Genomic DNA, 20375 nt, shown 5'->3' on the forward strand with positions numbered 1-20375 from the left:
GGGATGCACAATCCGAAAGTTGAAATGCAGATTTGCTGAACACACTGGTTACTTCTCAAATAACAAACTTTTTGTTTGTGATTGAAAGAGTACATAAACCCAGAAGAGGAGGGGATTTGAATTATAAGGGAGTCATTATGGATTCTTATTCTGGATTCAAAATATCCAAAGGCCTTAATTGAAAGTCATGTCTTTTTTTCACTTTTTGGAGTATGAGAGTAACCTTCCCACCCAGGCTCTTTGGTCACTCCATAAAAAACCCAGACCCGAACTACAACAGAAAAACCTTCTCAGTGTCAGGATTTGGGATCAGTGGATTCTCTGGAACACCGCGGGAGGTGGTACTAGCCAAAACCTGGGACTGGAGTCTAAATGGCACCTGGTCTTCACCAGAGCCCGCCACAAAGCACAATGGTCTTGCTGCAGCAGGGTACCACCAGGTCGTTCCACAGGTGCGACTAGCCCGTGGTGGCAGCCAAGGTCGAGGTACCTTAGCAGAAGACAGTTTTGTGGTCAGGTCCAGGCACAGGGTCAGGGCAGGCGGCAGAGATGCAACGTCAAGGTCCAGGCAGATGGGAATGGGAACACAGGCACATGGGACACAGGAACTCGGGAGCAGGAACACATGGGATACATGGGAACACACAAGAATGCTGGGGAGCTTTCTCTAAGGCGTAAGCACGTAGGACACAGGAAGGGACTGGAATTTAGATTAAATGGCTGGCCGGCCAGCACCAATTAATGGCGCGCTGTGCCTTTAAATTTCTTGAAGCGGCCGTGGGCGCCACCCGGAGTCAGAGTCAAGGCTGGATCCAGGCAAGGTGAGTGGATCACCATGGGACTGGAGCAGCGGAGAGGGGCACGGGTGCGCCTGTGACCCAGGAGATGGCTAGCAGGAGCACCCTTGACAGTACCCTCCCCTTCGGCCTCCCCCTCTTCTTGAACTGGATGAATATTTGCAGAAGACCACGATCCAAGATGTTATCCTCTGGCTCCCAGGATCTTTCCTCTGGCCTGAACCCCTTCCAGTCGACAAGGAAGAACCGCTTCCCTCTGTCTTCATATCCAGGACCTCCTTTACCTCGAAGACATTGGTGGAATTAGCCTCAGGAGCAGGAGGAGGCACTTGCCGAGAGAAGCGGTACAGGATGACTGGTTTCAAGAGAGAGATGTGGAAAGTGCAAAGTTTGGGATGCGCATGGAGGGAGAAAGGAGCCGTTTACACGCCACAGGATTGATGTGCTTCAGAACTTCAAATGGACCAAGGAAACTAGGTATCTTTAAATGGACGTACCTTGGAAGACAGACATACTTTGTCCCCTGGAGAGAAGACTGGAGGAGCTTTGCGCTTCTTGTACGCCTGAATTTTGGTGTGGGAAGATGACAGAAGCAAAGATTGACGTGTTTGCTCCAAGATGGACTTGAGATCATGAACCAAGTCCTCCACGGCAGGAAAATCAGAGGGCTCAGACAGAGGAAGAGGTTGGCATGGGTGTCACCCAAGGACAACAAAAAATGGAGTGGAGCCGGTAGATTCAGAGTCTAGAGAGTTGTAAGAAAACTCTGTCCATGGTATCAGGGTGGAACAGTCATCCTGTTGGGCACAAGATGGCCCAACAAGATGGCGGAGATAGCATCCAAGGGTCTGATTAACCCTCTCAACTTGTCCATTGGACTGTGGATGGTACACAGATGAGAAGTCCAGTTTAACCTGAAGATGACCGCACAGAGAACACCAGAAACGGGAGACAAACTGGACCCCATGGTCTGAGACAATATGCAGGGGAAGTCCATGCAATACAGTAGTTTCCTCATTACCTACTGTACAGCTTCCCAACCACATCACATAGCAATTGGCAACTCAAATAAGGTGTTTTCCCAGGAGCAGAGAGAGCTTTTTAATGCAACACCTTAGAGCTGCTGGTGATTAGCCACAATCACCTCAATCACCTGGAGTTATCTAGAAAGAAGTTTTATAGAGGAAAAAATACTACTTTGCAGACGCAAGGTCTATTGGATTTATAAATTAAATACCCTTCATCCAAACTGTCTCAATGAAGCAAACTAAACGATTTTATAAACAAACAATTTTATCTGTCTGTAATTGTTAGTTCTCCAGGGACACTACATAAAATCACAATAATCCCTCCTTCCTTCTTCTCTCCTCCTAACCCCTTCATAGACCAACCCGTTACTAACCATCTCAATGTCCAGCGACTGTTCCATCATGTTTTGACTTCCCCTTTTTTTTGGTCCATATCAGACTCCATACCTGTAGTCTTTCAATCCAGGAGCTGTTTCCTCTTCCGTTTGTAGTTCCGTAGGATCATAGATTTCCACTCATCATAACATAAGGTTAAATATATTAGATTTATCTTGTGTTTGTATTTTTTAATATGTCCATATAAATCTTATGAATATATCTTTATTTATATTTAATTAATTCTTATACATTTTATTAGATGCCTATTTTGTGTTAAATTGTTTTATAAACCAGAAACTGTCATTTTATTTGTAACCAATCAATTATCAGGGACCCCTTTATAAACTCCGGTCTTCCCGGACGGTGGAGTACATCACCTTTTTTACGTAGGTAAGAACTGGCATTTACCATTGGAAGGGCCCTTCATGCTATTGCACATTATAGCGACCCCCTCAAGTCTAAACATATGTATTCTTTAGATGGTACCCAACAGGTTTCATGTTACCCCATGCCCTGTTCCTCCTGTATTTTTACTCTATATATGCTTGATCTCCACATTGTCTGGGTTTAAATTGCTATTTCCTCTTTGTTTCACCATTTATTACTGTACTATAGCCTGTGGACACCTTCCCCACGATGCCACTACTGTTTTATAGTTTGTAACTAACAATTTTTTATTGTCCATATTGTACCAATAAAGATGTATTTATTTTCTACTACAAGTGTCTTATAAGTAGGGGCGGACTGGGAATTTAAAACGGCCCTGGAAAAAACTATAAAAGTGGCCCCATTTTATGGGCAGAGTCAAAACAAGTGGGTGTGGTCAGATAATGTGGGTGGGGTTATAACAGACAAATTGTTGGTAGATGGCCTTAATGCAAAACAATAACATTATAGCATAACTACTATAATACTGCCCCTATGTACAAGAATATAGCTACTATAATACTGCCCCCTATGTACAAGAATATAACTACTATAATACTGCCTTCTATGTACAAGAATATAACTACTATTATACTGCCCCCTATGTACAAGAATATAACTACTATAATACTGAACCCTATGTAAAGGAATATAACTACTATAATACTGTCCTCTATGTACAAGGATATAACTACTATAATACTGCCCCTATGTACAAGAATATAACTACTATAATACTGCCCCCTATGTACAAGAATATAACTACTATAATACTGCCCCCTATGTACAAGAATATAACTACTATAATACTGCCCCCTACTTGTGGTTAGAATTAGCTTCCACACTGAAGGCTGTAGCCTTCCCTTTGAGGGCATATCAACATACTTGTACAACCTTGCACAATTATTAACATACTTTTTTCCTTCCCTTTTTTCAACAAGCCTGACTGCAGTCTCTGCCCCCTCGGGGAGGGTATGCACTTTCTTAAACACACCTAACATCATGTTCTAACAAGGTACACGTTAGTGTAGCTATTCACTCAACGCAGGGGCCCCGGCTCACCGTTGTGTATCAAGAAAATAACAAAGTCCCTACGCTACCAAAGAAAACCTCTGACTACACATCCGTTAGAGCTATTCATTAGCTCATAAACCGTGCTTCCCTCGGTACCTTAATCAGCCGGTCTCCTAGTGAGCCATGCTATCTTCTTTCCGGTCTCTAACCCTAGACCACCTTAATTCCCTCCCCCCGTATAAAATAATAAAAACAATGAAACAATAAAAACAATCCGGACACGTAACCAGTGCCCAATATCGTAACCACGTAACCCAATATATCCCCAGAACAGAGGATGTCAATCTGTACTATTCTCAGTCCGCAAACTTCCTCCCCAGCTTCTACAGAAGGGGGGCAGAGACTCTATATGTCACAATGAAGCCCTTTACTTTCACTTTCCACCCAGAGGTCTGACTCAGTGCCTGAGAGAATGAGGCGTGGTGATTATTCAGTGACACACCATAGGGAAGTGTCACTATACATCAGTTCTGAACCATCCCAGCGATCACCGTAAAGAAAATGAGTCTCACCACTCAGACAATCAGCCCTTAGACCCGGAAAGTATCAGAAGCTACTAACTTATTCCACACCAATGATCACAGGGAAGTCCAACACATATATAATATGCATCAACTTACCGTGACTCAGTGAGGCCGCGCGGTCCTCTATTGGTGTAGACAAGCGTTCGTCCCCCGTCCTCTGGTTCGGGTCCTCGGGTGTACGGTATCAGCGGGGATGGCCCCACGTTGGGCGCCAGCTGTCAGGGTCGGGCCAATCCCGCCTTACACTCTTCTCTCAGACACTCCAAATTAGTTGAGCATGCGTGCACGTTTGGATAAGAAAAGACAGAAGACTGAAATTCTGTTTTATCTTAGGTTCATGCTCTTAACTTGCCGAACAGAAAAGAGAGATGAACTGTGTTTATTTCCTGATTACATAGCTTCTTATACTCATAGGAAAAGGTGTGGTTACATACATTAAAATCATTATAATTGGTTATAGCTAAGCATATATGTCTGGCCCTCCGCTCTTGCTGATTGGTCTTCCAACTTAGATTATGGTTGCCATGCAGGCGTCATCTTCTGCAGCCTGAAGATTAGGAAGTTAACCTTCACTCCAAAAAACCTGGTACTATCTTTGGAGTAACATCTGCTCTTCCATCTTCTGCTTTCCATCACAAGACTTGAGTTTCGCTGATAGTTGCATGTCTGGTTAAAACTGATGTAAGGGAAAAGCTCTGTATTTCTCAACAGACAAAGTACAAACTATAGGGCAAAGGGCACATGTATACAATCATAAGGCATATAATCATTAGAAGCATAAAATCATTATTTTGGCCCTCACAGTACAAGAATATAACTACTATAATACTGCCCCCTATGTACAAGAATATAACTACTATAATACTGCCCCCTATGTACCAGAATATAACTACTATAATACTGCCCCCTATGTACAGGAATATAACTACTATAATAATGCCTCCTATGTACAAGAATATAACTACTATAATACTGCCCCCAATGTACAAGAATATAACTACTATAATACTACCCCCTATGTACAGGAATATAACTACTACAATACTGCCCCCTATGTACAGGAATATAACTACTATAATACTGCCCCCTATGTACAAGAATATAACTACTATAATACTACCCTTTATGTACAGGAATATAACTACTATAATATTGCCCCTATCTACAAGAATATAACTACTATAATACTACATATATACACAGAAGTGAACATGCAAAAAGTCATTATTTATCATATACAGCTACAGAAAACACATGAGATCCTCACCTATTGCATCCAGTGACATCAGGTGACGTATCCTCGGATTGTACTCGTTCCTCATCTTCTCTATTAGTTCCACCATCACCTTGTCTCTACCTCCAGGTACACAGCATTCCTGCAGAGTTTACCAAACAGACGTCTTATGTTCTGCTCTTTCCCATTGTCCCTTCTTCTGCTACCACCAATACTGTGCCCCAAATACTGTAATAGAGCCCCCTACAATATTAGCACCACACAAATAGTGCCCCATAATGTAACATACTGTAATGGTAAGGATAATTTATTTCTTCTATTCTCTCCTTTAACCTCCTTAACCCCCCACCCCCACCCCAGTATTGATAGAGCTCCGACTATGACCCAGGTGTAATAATAATGGCCCCGGCCTACCCTAGTCATAAAATTAATGCCCCCAGCCTACCCCAGACATAGAATTAATGGCCCCAGCCTACCCCAGACATAGAATTAATGGCCCAGCCTGCCCCAGACATAGAATTAATGGCCCCATCCCAGCCCAGAAAAAGAATGAATGGCTCCAGCCTACCCCAGACATAGAATTTATGTCCCCAACCTACCCCAGACATAGAATAATGCCCCATGCCTGCCCTAGACATATAATAAATGCCCCCTGCCTGCTCCAGATATATAATTTATGCCCCCGCCAGCCTAAGATATAGAATAATGCCCCCCAGACATATAATTAATGCCCCCCCCAGACATATAATTTATGCCCCCTACCAGCCCCAGATATAGATTAATGCCCCCTGCCAGCCCCAGATATAGAATAATGCCCCCCCCCGCCCCAGACATATAATTTATGCCCCCTGCCAGTCCTAATGCCCCCTGCCAGCCTTAAAGCACCCCCCCCACCCCAGACATAATTATTGTCCCCATTCTATCATTTTAAAAAAAACCAAAACATAATACTCACCTCTTTGGAGCAGGTTTCTTCCCTCGGTCTTCGGTGGCTTGGTGTAAGAGGCGCGGGATAGTGACGTCACTGCTCTGCGCCTCTTACACCAAGCCGCGGAGCTGCAGGGAGGGCCGGACAGCTGACGTCTGGTAGGTGTCAGCGCTCCTCCACGCTACACAGGTCGCGTCAATTGACGTCAATGTAGCTGCATGTACACACAGACGCAGAAGCAACGGTGCTGCGCTGCGTCTGTGTACTAATCAATAGTACCTGCATCGTACGATGCAGGTACTATAGATTAGATGAACAGTTGTAGGGAGTACGGACAAGCTTAGTATAGTCTTGTCCTCCTCCCCCCTGTTTTGTGGGGTACTCTTGGTTCAAGGATAATTTTATAGTGCAGCTTGTAGAAGATCCCACAGATGATGCTTTGTTTAACCTTGTGATTTCTAACAATGAGGAAATTGTCCAAAATGTCAGTGTCCGGGAAACCCTTGGGAACAGCGATCATAATATAATTATTTTCCTGTTAAACAGTAAAAAGCAGAAACAGGTGGAAAAATCTTTTAAGAGGGCTAATTTCCCGACATTCAGGGCTGCACTACAGGATATAGATTAGGATCAGATACTGTTACATGATGATACTAATGGTAAATGGGAGAAATTCTAATCTATCCTGGGTCTTTATACTTCTACATTTATTCCTATAGATAACAAGTATAGATGGGCTAGATTATACCCAGTGTGGCTTACAGCTACATTTAAAAGGGCAATTAAGGATAAAAAGAGGTCATTCAAAAAATATAAATCTGACAGGTCATCCTAGGCCTTCAATAATTACAAAACACTTACCAAAATCTATAAGAAGGAAAAAAAATCAGCCAAAATACAAAATGAAAGACAGGTAGTAAAACAAATCCTAAGTATATCAATGCGAAGAAAAATGGGTCAGAGCAGGTTGGACCCCTATATTCTGAAAATGGGGCATTGGTGAATGGAGACCAAGAGAAGGTGGAGATGGGTTTTTATGGTTCCTTCCATTTCCAGTCTGCCCTCTTTGTTTCAGAGGTTGTGGTGGGATCGGCACACACTGCCACATATGGTGGGACTGTCTCGAGGTACACAGATTTTGCAGACGGATATTTAACGTCCTATATTCACACATATTAACAGCATAGACCCACATACATGCAAAATACACCACATGCATTCAGCATATATAAAACATATACAGAAGATACAGCAGACACACACAAATACAGCAGATACACACACATACAGCAAATGCACTCCTACACATATATATAATTCACACAAATATATGTGTGAAATATATGATTTTTGTAGCCCAGTAGCTGCACACCACATTAAAGGGAACCTGACAGCAGAATATGACTTAATACACCACTACCAGTATGTTGTCATGAAGATTAACACCTTCCAGAAGATGTCTCTTTGGTGGCATAACCCATAAAATCAACTTTGAAGTGAGATGTGAATTAGTTGTATAAAGTTAGGGAGGCGAAGAGATTAGCACTGAAGTCAAGCTCTCTCCACCTCAGATTATCCCTTCTGCTGTGACTGATGGTCTTCGTTCAGTCGCATTTCTTACCATCTCTCCAGGAATCTGGTGCATGTTGTCAATCGCAGCAGAGGGGATGTTCTGAGGCAGGGACAGCTTGACTTTAGTGCTAAACTCTCTGGCTACCTGACTTTGTACAACCAATTTACCACTTCAAAGTAGATTTTCTGGATGATGCCACAACACTGTGTCATGAAATATACATGATGAGAAAGGTGTTAAGATAATTGATAACATACTGGTAGTGGTTTATTAAATTGGTTTCTGCTGACAGGTTCTCTTTAAGGAAGTAGACAGCGGGAATCAAAGATGGGAGATCCCTAGTCATGCCGCCCTGATCTCCCCTCCCCCTCCCCTAACATTTCATATCTGAAAAAAATACTGGAAATATGGTCATGGACCATTTAATTAAAAATGGAGGCCTAATTAATAAACATATGTCTTACATTCAGTCTTACTAATTAAGGAAAGTTATATATCTACTTAATCTACACTGTAAATACAGTACTAGCAATTTTCTGTTCACTTAGTTCCCTCTTTGTAACTCTATATATCTTCTTTCCAGAAGGCATGCATTGCATGGATAGGAATCATGGCTGTGCCCATATTTGCAGAGAAACACCGAAAGGTGTGTCCTGTGAATGCCGACCTGGATTTGAGCTAAGAAGAAATCTAAAAGAGTGCAAATGTAAGTACAAAGAGTGCAAATGTTAGTACAACAATTTACAAAAATGTTAGCAAATGTTACCTGCTTTCTTCTTTCTACAACTCTTTTCCAGAAATGCCTTAAATTTTAATTGTGGGGAAGACATAATTGACTCCTTTTAAATGACACAACTAAAAATACAAAAATGTCTTTAACCCCTTGAGGACGCAGCCTGTTTGCAGGTTAAGGCTCGCTACTTTTTTTTTAAATTTGACTAGTGTCTCTTCCTGTGGTAATAACTTTTCAACGCTTTAAGATATCTCTGTGATTTTGAGATTGTTTTCTCGTGAGACATTGTAGTTTATGTTAGTAGTGTCATTTCGGTGATCCGTTCCTTTTTGGGGGGGTAAAAATTCAAAAATTTAGGAAAAATTTGAAAAAAATGACTATTTTCAAAGTTTCAAATGTTATACTTTTTAGACAAAAAGTGATACCACAAATTTTTTTTATAGAAACCTTTTGCCATTGGTCTTCTTTTTATATCCATTATTTGTTTTAAGTTTCCATTTTTTTTATGGATGTGAGAAGGATTGAAGTTTTAGTAGCAACTTCTCAGATTTTCTTGAAATTTGAAAAATGCGAACTTTTTGGTGATCAATTCAGTTTGGAAGTGCTCTATAAAGGCTTCTGTACTATATACCCCCACAAGTAACACCATTTTATGAACCTAACATCTCAACCTATTCAAATCAGCATTTAAGAAGTCTGTTAACCCTTTAATTATTTTCCGGAAGCATATGAAAATGGAGTGGAAATTTTGAAATTTCAATTTTTGATTTCAATCTTTCCAATTTAGCCCTCAAATGGATACATTCAGAAGGAATTTGAGGTAAATATATATTCCAAATTTCTTGCCCTGCTTCTTCCGAGTACGGCAATACCAGACATGTGGATGTCAGCTGCTGTTTCCCCGCACAGTGATGTCCAGAACAGAGTTAGCGATACTGGGAATTTGGAAGGCCAATTTGGCTGCAAATATTTTGTGGTGCCACAGTGTAATTGAAGAGTCCCTGAAGTAAAAGTACAATAGAAAACCCCCCAAAATGTCACCATTTCGGAAACTAGACCCCTCAAAGAATTTATCGGTGGTTGTGGTGAGCATTTTAACCCCCGACACGCTGGTCAAAATTGAATGCAGAGTAAATGGTGCAGAGTAAAAATTGCGTTTTTATCTCAAAAATGTCATTTTAGTGCCTCATATACTGTGCCCAACCCAGGGCTGGCTCCAGGTTTCAGCGGGCCCCTGGGCGATAGAGCCTCAGTGGGCCCCTTAACAGTGAACTCCTGTGGCGGCATAACCCTGCCACCTGAGCTCAGACACAGTAAGGGACAATCATATTTCAATTACATCGGCAACAAGGATGCCGTCGCTGATGTAATTCAATTTTCTGATCAGGAGCGTAACCAGCAGAGGCTGAGCTGCATAGCAGACCATTTCTTTAAAAACACATGCATGTTTTTACACAATCACAAACAGTATATACACATCAAATTTACAACACATACAACATACACACAGATACAGTATACAGCATATATACACACACATCCAATATATACACAGCACATACGCACAGATATACACACGCATCCAGTATATACAATACATACACACAGATATACAGCATATATACACACGCATCCAGTATATACAATACATACACACAGATATACAGCATATATACACACACATCCAGTATATACAATACATACACACAGATATACAGCATATATACACACACATCCAGTATATACAATACATACACACAGATATACAGCATATATACACACACATCCAGTATATACAATACATACACACAGATATACAGCATATATACACACACACATCCAGTATATACAATACATACACACAGATATACAGCATATATACACACACATCCAGTATATACAATACATACACACAGATATACAGCATATATACACACACATCCAGTATATACAATACATACACACAGATATACAGCATTTATACACACACATCCAGTATATACAATACATACACACAGATATACAGCATATATACACACGCATCCAGTATATACAATACATACACACAGATATACAGCATATATACACACGCATCCAGTATATACAATACATACACACAGATATACAGCATATATACACACGCATCCAGTATATACAATACATACACACAGATATACAGCATATATACACACGCATCCAGTATATACAATACATACACACAGATATACAGCATATATACACACGCATCCAGTATATACAATACATACACACAGATATACAGCATATATACACACGCATCCAGTATATACAATACATACACACAGATATACAGCATATATACACACGCATCCAGTATATACAATACATACACACAGATATACAGCATATATACACACGCATCCAGTATATACAATACATACACACAGATATACAGCATATATACACACGCATCCAGTATATACAATACATACACACAGATATACAGCATATATACACACGCATCCAGTATATACAATACATACACACAGATATACAGCATATATACACACGCATCCAGTATATACAATACATACACACAGATATACAGCATATATACACACGCATCCAGTATATACAATACATACACACAGATATACAGCATATATACACACGCATCCAGTATATACAATACATACACTCAGATATACAGCATATATACACACGCATCCAGTATATACAATACATACACACAGATATACAGCATATATACACACACATCCAGTATATACACAACACACATATACACAAAAAAACACATATTCAGCACATATACACACAAACACATATACATGCATCTACATATATAGCAATTATACTCACCCCAGTCAGACGTGGTGGCAGGGTCAGGAAGGAGACCCCATAGGAGAAGGTCGGACAAGAGGTGTGCAGGCCGGGCAGAACGGGAAGCGCGCAGGCCGGGCAGGACTGAGGCGCGCAGGCCGGGCAGGACCGAGGCGCGCAGGCCGGGGAGGACCGAGGCGCGCAGGCCGGGGAGGACCGAGGCGCGCAGGCCGGGGAGGACCGAGGCGCGCAGGCCGGGCAGGACCATGGAGCGCAGGCCGGGCAGGACCATGGAGCGCAGGCCGGGCAGGACCATGGAGCGCAGGCCGGGCAGGACCATGGAGCGCAGGCCGGGCAGGACCATGGAGCGCAGGCCGGGCAGGACCATGGAGCGCAGGCTGGGCAGGACCATGGAGTGCAGGCCGGGCCTGACGCGAGGCACGGGACGCGCCGCATCACAGAAGAGGTGGGTGGGGCAGGGCCCGCGGGCAAATAATAGATCGTGGTGGGCCCCTTTGGAGCTCTGGGGCCCGGGCACTTGCCCGGGTCAGCCGGGTGCTGACGCCGGGCCTGGCCCAACCCATGCCACTTTAGACAAACACCCCAAAAATCATTCTGCGGGTTGTCCCGAGTACAGCAATACCACACATGTGCCAATAATTTACAGACTGGGCACACAGAAGGGATGAGAACGGAAGGAGTGAAATTTTGATTTTCCAGCTCTGTTTTCACACGTTTGGATTTGGAGTGCCATGTCATGTTGGCAGGGCCCGTGAGGTGCCAGTGCAATAGAAACCCCCAATAAATGATACCATTACGGAAACTAGACCCCTCAAAGAATTTATTGGTGGTTGTGGTGAGCATTTTAACCCCCGACACGCTGGTCAAAATTGAATGCAAAGTAAAGGGTGCAGAGTAAAAATTGCGTTTTTATCTCAAAAATGTCATTTTAGTGCCTCATATACTGTGCCCAACCCATGCCACTTTAGACAAACACCCCAAAAATCATTCTGCGGGTTGTCCTGAGTACAGCAATACCACACATGTGCCAATAATTTACAGGCTGGGCACACGGCAGGGGTCAGGAAGAAAGAAGCACAATTTAGGTTTTCAAGCTTCGTTTTCACTAGATTGGTAATGGGGGGTACCCCCAAGGTACCAGTACAATAGAAACCCCCAAGTAGTGAACCCATTTTGGAAAGGGAACCCCTCAAAGAATGTATGTAGGCTTGTATGAGCATTTTAACCCCCAACACGCTGGCCAAAATTGAATGCAAAGTAAAGGGTGCAGAGTAAAAATTGTGTTTTTATCTCAAAAATGTCATTTTAGTGCCTCGTGTACTGTGCCCAACCCATGTCACTTTAGACAAACACCCCAAAAATCATTCTGCGGGTTGTCCCGAGTACGGCAATACCACACATGTGCCAATAATTTACAGGCTGGGCACACGGCAGGGGTCAGGAAGAAAGAAGCACAATTTAGGTTTTCAAGCTTCGTTTTCACTAGATTGGTAATGGGGGGTACCCCCAAGGTACCAGTACAATAGAAACCCCCAAGTAGTGAACCCATTTTGGAAAGGGAACCCCTCAAAGAATGTATGTAGGCTTGTATGAGCATTTTAACCCCCAACACGCTGGCCAAAATTGAATGCAAAGTAAAGGGTGCAGAGTAAAAATTGTGTTTTTATCTCAAAAATGTCATTTTAGTGCCTCGTGTACTGTGCCCAACCCATGTCACTTTAGACAAACACCCCAAAAATCATTCTGCGGGTTGTCCCGAGTACGGCAATACCACACATGTGCCAATAATTTACAGGCTGGGCACACGGCAGGGGTCAGGAAGAAAGAAGCACAATTTAGGTTTTCAAGCTTCATTTTCACTAGATTGGTAATGGGGGGTACCCCCGAGGTACCAGTACAATAGAAACCCCCAAGTAGTGAACCCATTTTGGAAAGGGCACCCCTCAAAGAATGTATGTAGGCTTGTATGAGCATTTTAACCCCTAAGGTGCTGGCTAAAATGTAATACAAAGTGAGTAGTGCAGAAAAACAATTGTATTGCAATTTATCAAATATGCCATTGAAGTGACAAAGGTATTTTGCCCAACTCATGCCACTGGGGAAAAACACATCAAAAATCATTCTGCTGGTTACCCCGGTTAGGGCAATACCCCATAGGAGGCAATAATCTGTAGGATGGAGACACGGCAGGGCTCAAAAGGGAATAACTTGTTGGAGCACAGACATTGTACAATTTTTTTTTTTTTTTGGCATCATGAAAGATTTGTAGATGCCAATAGGGGCCAGTACAGTAGAAACCCCTAAGAACTGACCTTATTTTGGAAACTACACCCCTCCATGAATTAATCTAGGGGTATAGTTAGCATTTTAACCCCACAGGTGGACCCCTGAAAAAGTGCACAATGGATAGTGCATAGTAAAAAATATCCATTATGTCATTTTGTGCCCAGCTGCTGCCATGGGAGACAAACACCCTAAAAATCATGATGCATGTTTTCCCGGGTAAAGCATACGGGACAGTAATCTACAGGCTGGGCACATGGCAGGGCTTAGAAGGGAAGGTGCGGCATGCGGCATGATGTATAAGCTGTGCGTCAGGGTAACAACAGGGTACTCTAAAAATCCAGGGATGTATGATAAATTCGGAAGCAATCTTTCATACATAACCCTGGTTTTTCTGGGCATGTCTCACAGTGATGAATGGTGTCCTTCCGAATGCCATTTTTGGAGCACACCCTGCACCTCTTTTGTGACCTTCCCTTGCTGGCTGTTTGGGGAACTACTCCTGGAAAGTGCTGCCCTGGTACAATACGTGATGGGGCCTCACTTCCAGATGTGCTAGCACTCCTCCCATCCTGGTCTCCAAAAAGAAAGTACTTTATTACCACCTCTTGAAATTCCAGGAAAGTTCCCCTCTGGCCGGCATATCGATGCAGCACATAAGCATTATACAATGCCATCTGCATGATGTGCACGGCCAGCTTCTTGTACCACACCCTCGACTTCCGCATGGCATTGTACGGCTGAAGCACCTGGTCAGACAAGTCCACCCCTCCCATGTATTTGTTATAATCTAAAATACAGTCTGGCTTGGGGGTTTCTGTACTGGCACCTCGTACTGGGACAGGGGTGGTGGTGTGCTCATGTATTGTGGTTAATACAAGGACCTCTCTCTTGTCCTTGTACTTAACACACAATACAGAGTCGCTGCATAGTGCCCTGCTTTCGTGCCTTTTAAGTTTTTGCCCAAGCAGCGACTTAGGGAGACCTCTCTGATTTCTGCGTACAGTGCCGCATGCCACAGTATTTCTGGAAGTGAGGCACTTGAACAGGGTGGTGCTGGTGTAGAAATTGTCCAGGTAGAGGTGGTAGCCCTGGTCCAGCAGTGGGTGCACTAAATCCCACACTATCTTCCCTGTAACACCCAGGAAGGGGGGGGGGCATTCTGGTGGCACTATAGTGGAGTCCTTCCCTTCATATATCCTGAACTTGTATGTGTACCCTGATGAACTTTCGCACAGCTTATACATCTTCACACCAAACCTTGCCCTCTTATTGGGCAGGTACTGGCGGAAGTGAAGTCTCCCTTTGAATTGTACCAGGGACTCGTCTATGCTCACATGTTTGGCGGGGGTATATGCCTGGGCAAACTTGGCACTAAAATGATCTAATATGGGCCTGACCTTAAATAACCGATCATAACTGGGGTCACCTCTGGGTGGGCACTGTGTGTTGTCAGTGTAGTGCAAAAACTTATGGATGGCTTCAAAGCGCATCCTGCTCATTGCCATGCGGAACATGGGGGTGTGGTACAGTATATCTGAGCTCCAGTAGTCCCTGATTGAAGGCTTTTTTTACTACCCCCATAAGGAGTATTATGCCCCAATACTTGTGCATCTCTGCTGCAGTGACAGGGGTCCACCTGTAAGGTTGTGCATAAAAGAACGTGGGGTTTTGGGCAATATGTTGTGCAGCGTAGAGATTTGTCTGAAATATAATAATATTCAGCAGCGCCTCATCAAAAAAAAACTTAAAAAAGTCCACAGCTCTGAGCCCTGTCGTGTCAAAGTTAATTCCAGGATGGCCCAAAAAGTCAGGGACCTGAGGGGTATAATTATCTGGGGCTACCCATGTGGGGTCAGTGGAAGCCCCAGACGCTTCTCCTGCAGAAGTCCCAGAAACTTCTCCTGCAGAAGTCCCAGGCACTTCTCCTGCAGAAGTCCCAGGCACTTCTCCTGCAGAAGTCCCTGGAACCCTACGGCGCCTTCTTGGGGGTCCTTCCAGGTCACTGGAAGATGAGCAGGAGGATGATGATAGGTAAAAGGGACCATCATCCCCACTAGCTGACTCGGTGTCAGAGGCAAGCATGTTATATGCCTCCAACACGGTGTACGTCTTCTGAGACATTGCACATAAAAAAAATAGAGAACTAGAAAAATTAGATAATGTTGCACCAAACTACACGGATAAACCATCTAGCAGGCACACACAAAAAAAAAAATATAATGCACACCAAACTATACGGACAAGCCGCACAGATGGCACACACAAAAAATAATGTGCACTAAACTACACGGACAAGCCGCACAGATAGCACACAAAAAAAAAGATAATGCGCACCAAACTACACGGACAAGCCGCACAGATGGCACACACAAAAAATAATGTGCACTAAACTACACGGACAAGCTGCACAGATAGCACACAAAAAAAAAAAATAATGCGCACCAAACTACACGGACAAGCCGCACAGATGGCACACACAAAAAATAATGTGCACTAAACTACACGGACAAGCTGCACAGATAGCACACAAAAAAAAAAAGATAATGCGCACCAAACTACACGGACAAGCCGCACAGATGGCACACACAAAAAATAATGCGCACTAAACTACACGGACAAGCCGCACAGATAGCGCACAAAAAAGATAATGCACACCAAACCACACGGACCAGCCGCACAGATGGCACACACAAAAAATAGCTAAGTACGGGTACACCTACGGCGCTCTGGAAAAAAATATTACCAGGCACCGAAAAAAAACCTATGTGCACCGCGCAAAAAGGCGCTACAAATGCACCTAGCTTGCCCTAAGACAAACTAACTACCGCTAAGACTGCTAAAGATTCTGTGCAGCGCTATTCACACGGCGCACTGAAAAGTGCGTCCAGTGCAGAACAACGCTAACACAGCGCACTGAAAAGTGCGTTTGGGCTCAGAAGGGACAGACAGGGAAAAACGGAAGACACGTGGGATCACACAAGGCGATCACACGGGGAACACACAGGACACAGGAAAAAACAGATAGGGATAGGGATTTGTAGGGAACAATAGGGATCAGATAAGGATCAGAACACTATTTATAGTGTAAAAGTGTATTTTGGTGCACACAGTAACGCTCTTTCCTCTCTCCAGCGATACCAAACCAAAATGGTGCCGCTGGAGGAAGAGGAAAGGGCTAAAAGCACGTTTTTTAGCCTACAATCGCTGTAATTGGCCAGTCAGGTTTGACTGGCCGATCACGGCGATCGGCGGGCGGGACCGATTTGATTGGTCGGGTGACGGAGACAGGAACTCCTGCCTCTGTCACCCAAATCTCGTTCCGATGTCACCACGTCTCGCGACGTGGTGACAATTCTAAAATAGTATGCGCTCGCGCCGTAGCTGTACGGCGCTGATCGCTAATCGTCGGAAGCTGCGCAGTACAGCTACGGCGCGGAGCGCTAAGGGGTTAAGTAGATACAAAAACCTGATTAAAATCACTTTATATAAGTGCTAGATGAAAAATATACATCAATGAAAGAAACAACAACATCCAGAGGATGCTAAAAATAAGACCATAAATAGAAGGTATTATTGTGCCTGGGTGTTATGATGTGGATGCAATCACTATACACTTCTGAATACATAACAGAATCTGTTACTTTTGTGTCTCTAGTGGTTGGTGCTGCATTCTTTGGTGCTTTTCCGTCAGCACAATGTTCTATTTCTGAACTGTTGCAAATCTGCAAGCCTTGCTCTGGACCAACAAGGGTTAAGGCTCACACACATTCAGAGCTCTACTTATCTCACCTGGAGCACTCTCATTTAAGCTCCATGTGAACCATTCCTAGGGCCACTATCAGGGGGTGTGATAGGGCTGTGTTCATGTGCCTGGACCAGAGAAAGGCCTGGGCTCCCCAAAGTCCCGTGTGAATAGTGGGCCGCTGACACACATGGTCTGCTGCACAGCCTGCACTCCTTACCTCATCCCTTTACACTGAAGCAGCAGTCAGAGAAGAGAGGAGCGGGTGGGTACAGCAGGAGGAAGCAGAGATATATGTTGAGCCCTTTTGTCTGCCACAGCATAGCTTCCTGCAAGCTGGATTGCCCTTATGCATGGATAAGACTTCACTGTTGGTAAGTATGTTTGAGAAATATGTGTGATGCACGCATGTATGTACTGCATGTTTCTGTGTCTGTATATGTGTGTGAAATAAAGCCAAACTGTCACCAGGAATGTCATTTCTAGCTGGAGACAGGTTCCAATAACCTATGCTGTTTTTATGTTGATTTTTAAAAATGCATTCTGAATCATTTCAGGAGTTTATAATAGTTTATCTCACATTACCTGGAGCTGCAGCCTGATACATTCTTCCTCTACTCTACACAATCCCCCTCCCCTGCCTGCTCAATGCACATGACAGGAGGTAGGTAGGGATGAGGGATCTGCATAAGTGTGAAGGAGAGGAGACTTACACAGGCTGCAGCTGCCCCATCCCCAGGGACTAGCCACATGCGGCTGGCAGGGAGCCAGGTAATGTGAATTAAAATTATATGAAAAACTGAAATGATTCAAAATGCTGACAAAAGCATTTTTAAAATCCGCACAGCAAAGTCCATTCGAATGTGACACCATCTAAAAATTGCCTTCCTAATGACAACGTTGCTTAAATGGACATGCAGTATATAACGTGCGTGTGTGCAATATGGCTTACATTCTAGGTTCTTCAAAGTAGCTGCCTTTTCCTGCTTTGCTCACTCTTGACATTCTCTTGATGAGCTTCAAGAGGTAGTCACCAGAAAAGGTTTTCACATCACAGGTGTGCCCTGTCAGGTTTTATAAGTGGCATTTCTTGCCCTATAAATGGGGTTGGGACCATCAGTTGTATTGTGCAGAAGTCAGGTGTATACTTAGCTGAAAGTCATACTAAATAGACTGATAGAATTTGTACAATGGCTAAAAAAAGCAGCTAAGTAAAAAAAATGAGTGGCCATCATTACTTTAGTAGTACAGCACGTGCCGCGTCCCGGGGCATGGATAGGGCTCACTGGCTGAGCCTTCCCCAAAGCCGGTAAGTCTTTGCTGCATACGATCGGTGCTAGCTAGCAGGTGCTATGTCCTCGATCGCCGACGGCTGTCATCTTGCCGAGGATCGGCGCTCCTGCTGACTTCATCGGGGAGTGGAAATCCATCGCCATGACAGCCTCGGGACTTCTGTCTCATTTTAACCCTTTCACTACAATGTGCTACTGTAGTATGGCAGTTTATGATAGGATTGATCAGACAACCTAGGGTTAAAGTACCTTAGGGAGTGTGAAAAATAGTAAAAATAAAAAAAGTTTAAAAAATGATAATAAAAAACCTAAAAATTAAAATCACCCCATTTCCCTAGAACTGATTTAAATAAACAGTAAAAATCATAAACTCATTAGGTATTGCCGCTTCCGAAAATGCCCGATCTATCAAAATATAATAACTGTTTTCACTGCATTTAACCTCGTAAAGAATAAAGTAGACATGTCATTTGGGGCGCAAAGTGAAAGCCACAAAATCCAAGCCCATATATGGGGAAATATGGGGAATGGAAGGTGAACAGAAGAGCTTTGGTTCATCTTCCAGTTATGGTTTCCGTTATTCTCTTCTTAAACAGAAGAGTGTAACAGAAAAAGTGCTGGTGTTAACTTTGTTTCCTTCATGTCCTCAGTTAAATAGAAAATAGTGCTGCAGCTTTTTTTTTTTATTTTTTTTTTACTGCTATGAGTAACAGAAGAATGACAGAAGGAAGCCCCATTCATGTAACACAATGGGGAATAGAGACCTTCTATACAGTCACAATTGTGATAAATATGCTGCATCATGGCGCACAAGGAGCTCCCGGTACTGTGTATATTCACTGACTCTCTACCAGCGTTGGTGACCTCCATAGGAGACTGCAAACACCCCCACTTCCCCATGCAGCAGATGACATATAGAGAATCTTCCACAGTAAAAAAATACATTGTAGGCAGTATATTATAGAAAAAGAGGGGCAGAACTGTGCCCTCTGTGCAGGCAGCTTTATACTAGAGAAGAATGAGCTTAGGAGATTCTACATAGTGTCTTCTCTTCAGCCAGCATGTTATAGAGCAGGAGGAGCAGATGATATTGCAGAAAATGTAATGTGTAGGCAACATGTTAAAGAGAAGAGGGGGCTGATCAGATTTTACATATTGTCCTTTCTACAGACTGCATGTTATAGAGCAGAATGAGGGGAGGTTGCTGGACATCTCATTGGTTATTGCCTACTGATGCTCCAATCAATTTCATTTTATTGATATCTATTTTTATTTTTGAAATACTGCTGCATTTCCCACCTAGTGGCGGTCCTGACCAACCCCTCTGCTGGCCAAACAGTTTGTCTGCTACACTTGAGTCAATCGCCCACATTTGCTAAATAAGTGTGCAGAGTGCGCCAGATTTAGGATTCTGGCTCAAGTTCTTCATTAATTTGGCACCCATTGCACTACCCAAGTGCACCATTTTTTTTTTGGTGCACCTTTAACATAGTCGGTGCGACACATTTCTATCAGACTT

At 43.3% G+C, this 20375-nt stretch overlaps 1 protein-coding gene across 1 annotated transcript in view; it reads left to right on the forward strand.

Annotated features, from left to right (window-relative positions):
- The window catches only part of SCUBE3 (signal peptide, CUB domain and EGF like domain containing 3), a 378535-nt gene that overhangs the window by 80398 nt on the left and 277762 nt on the right, over positions 1-20375 (forward strand). The window contains exon 5 of the mRNA XM_072137190.1: positions 8546-8668. Coding sequence (XP_071993291.1) covers positions 8546-8668 — 123 coding nt within the window. The remainder of the gene's footprint in view (positions 1-8545; positions 8669-20375) is intronic.

Source organism: Engystomops pustulosus, chromosome 2 (assembly GCF_040894005.1).
Source record: "Engystomops pustulosus chromosome 2, aEngPut4.maternal, whole genome shotgun sequence".
In the NCBI taxonomy this organism is placed as follows: Eukaryota; Metazoa; Chordata; class Amphibia; order Anura; family Leptodactylidae; genus Engystomops; species Engystomops pustulosus.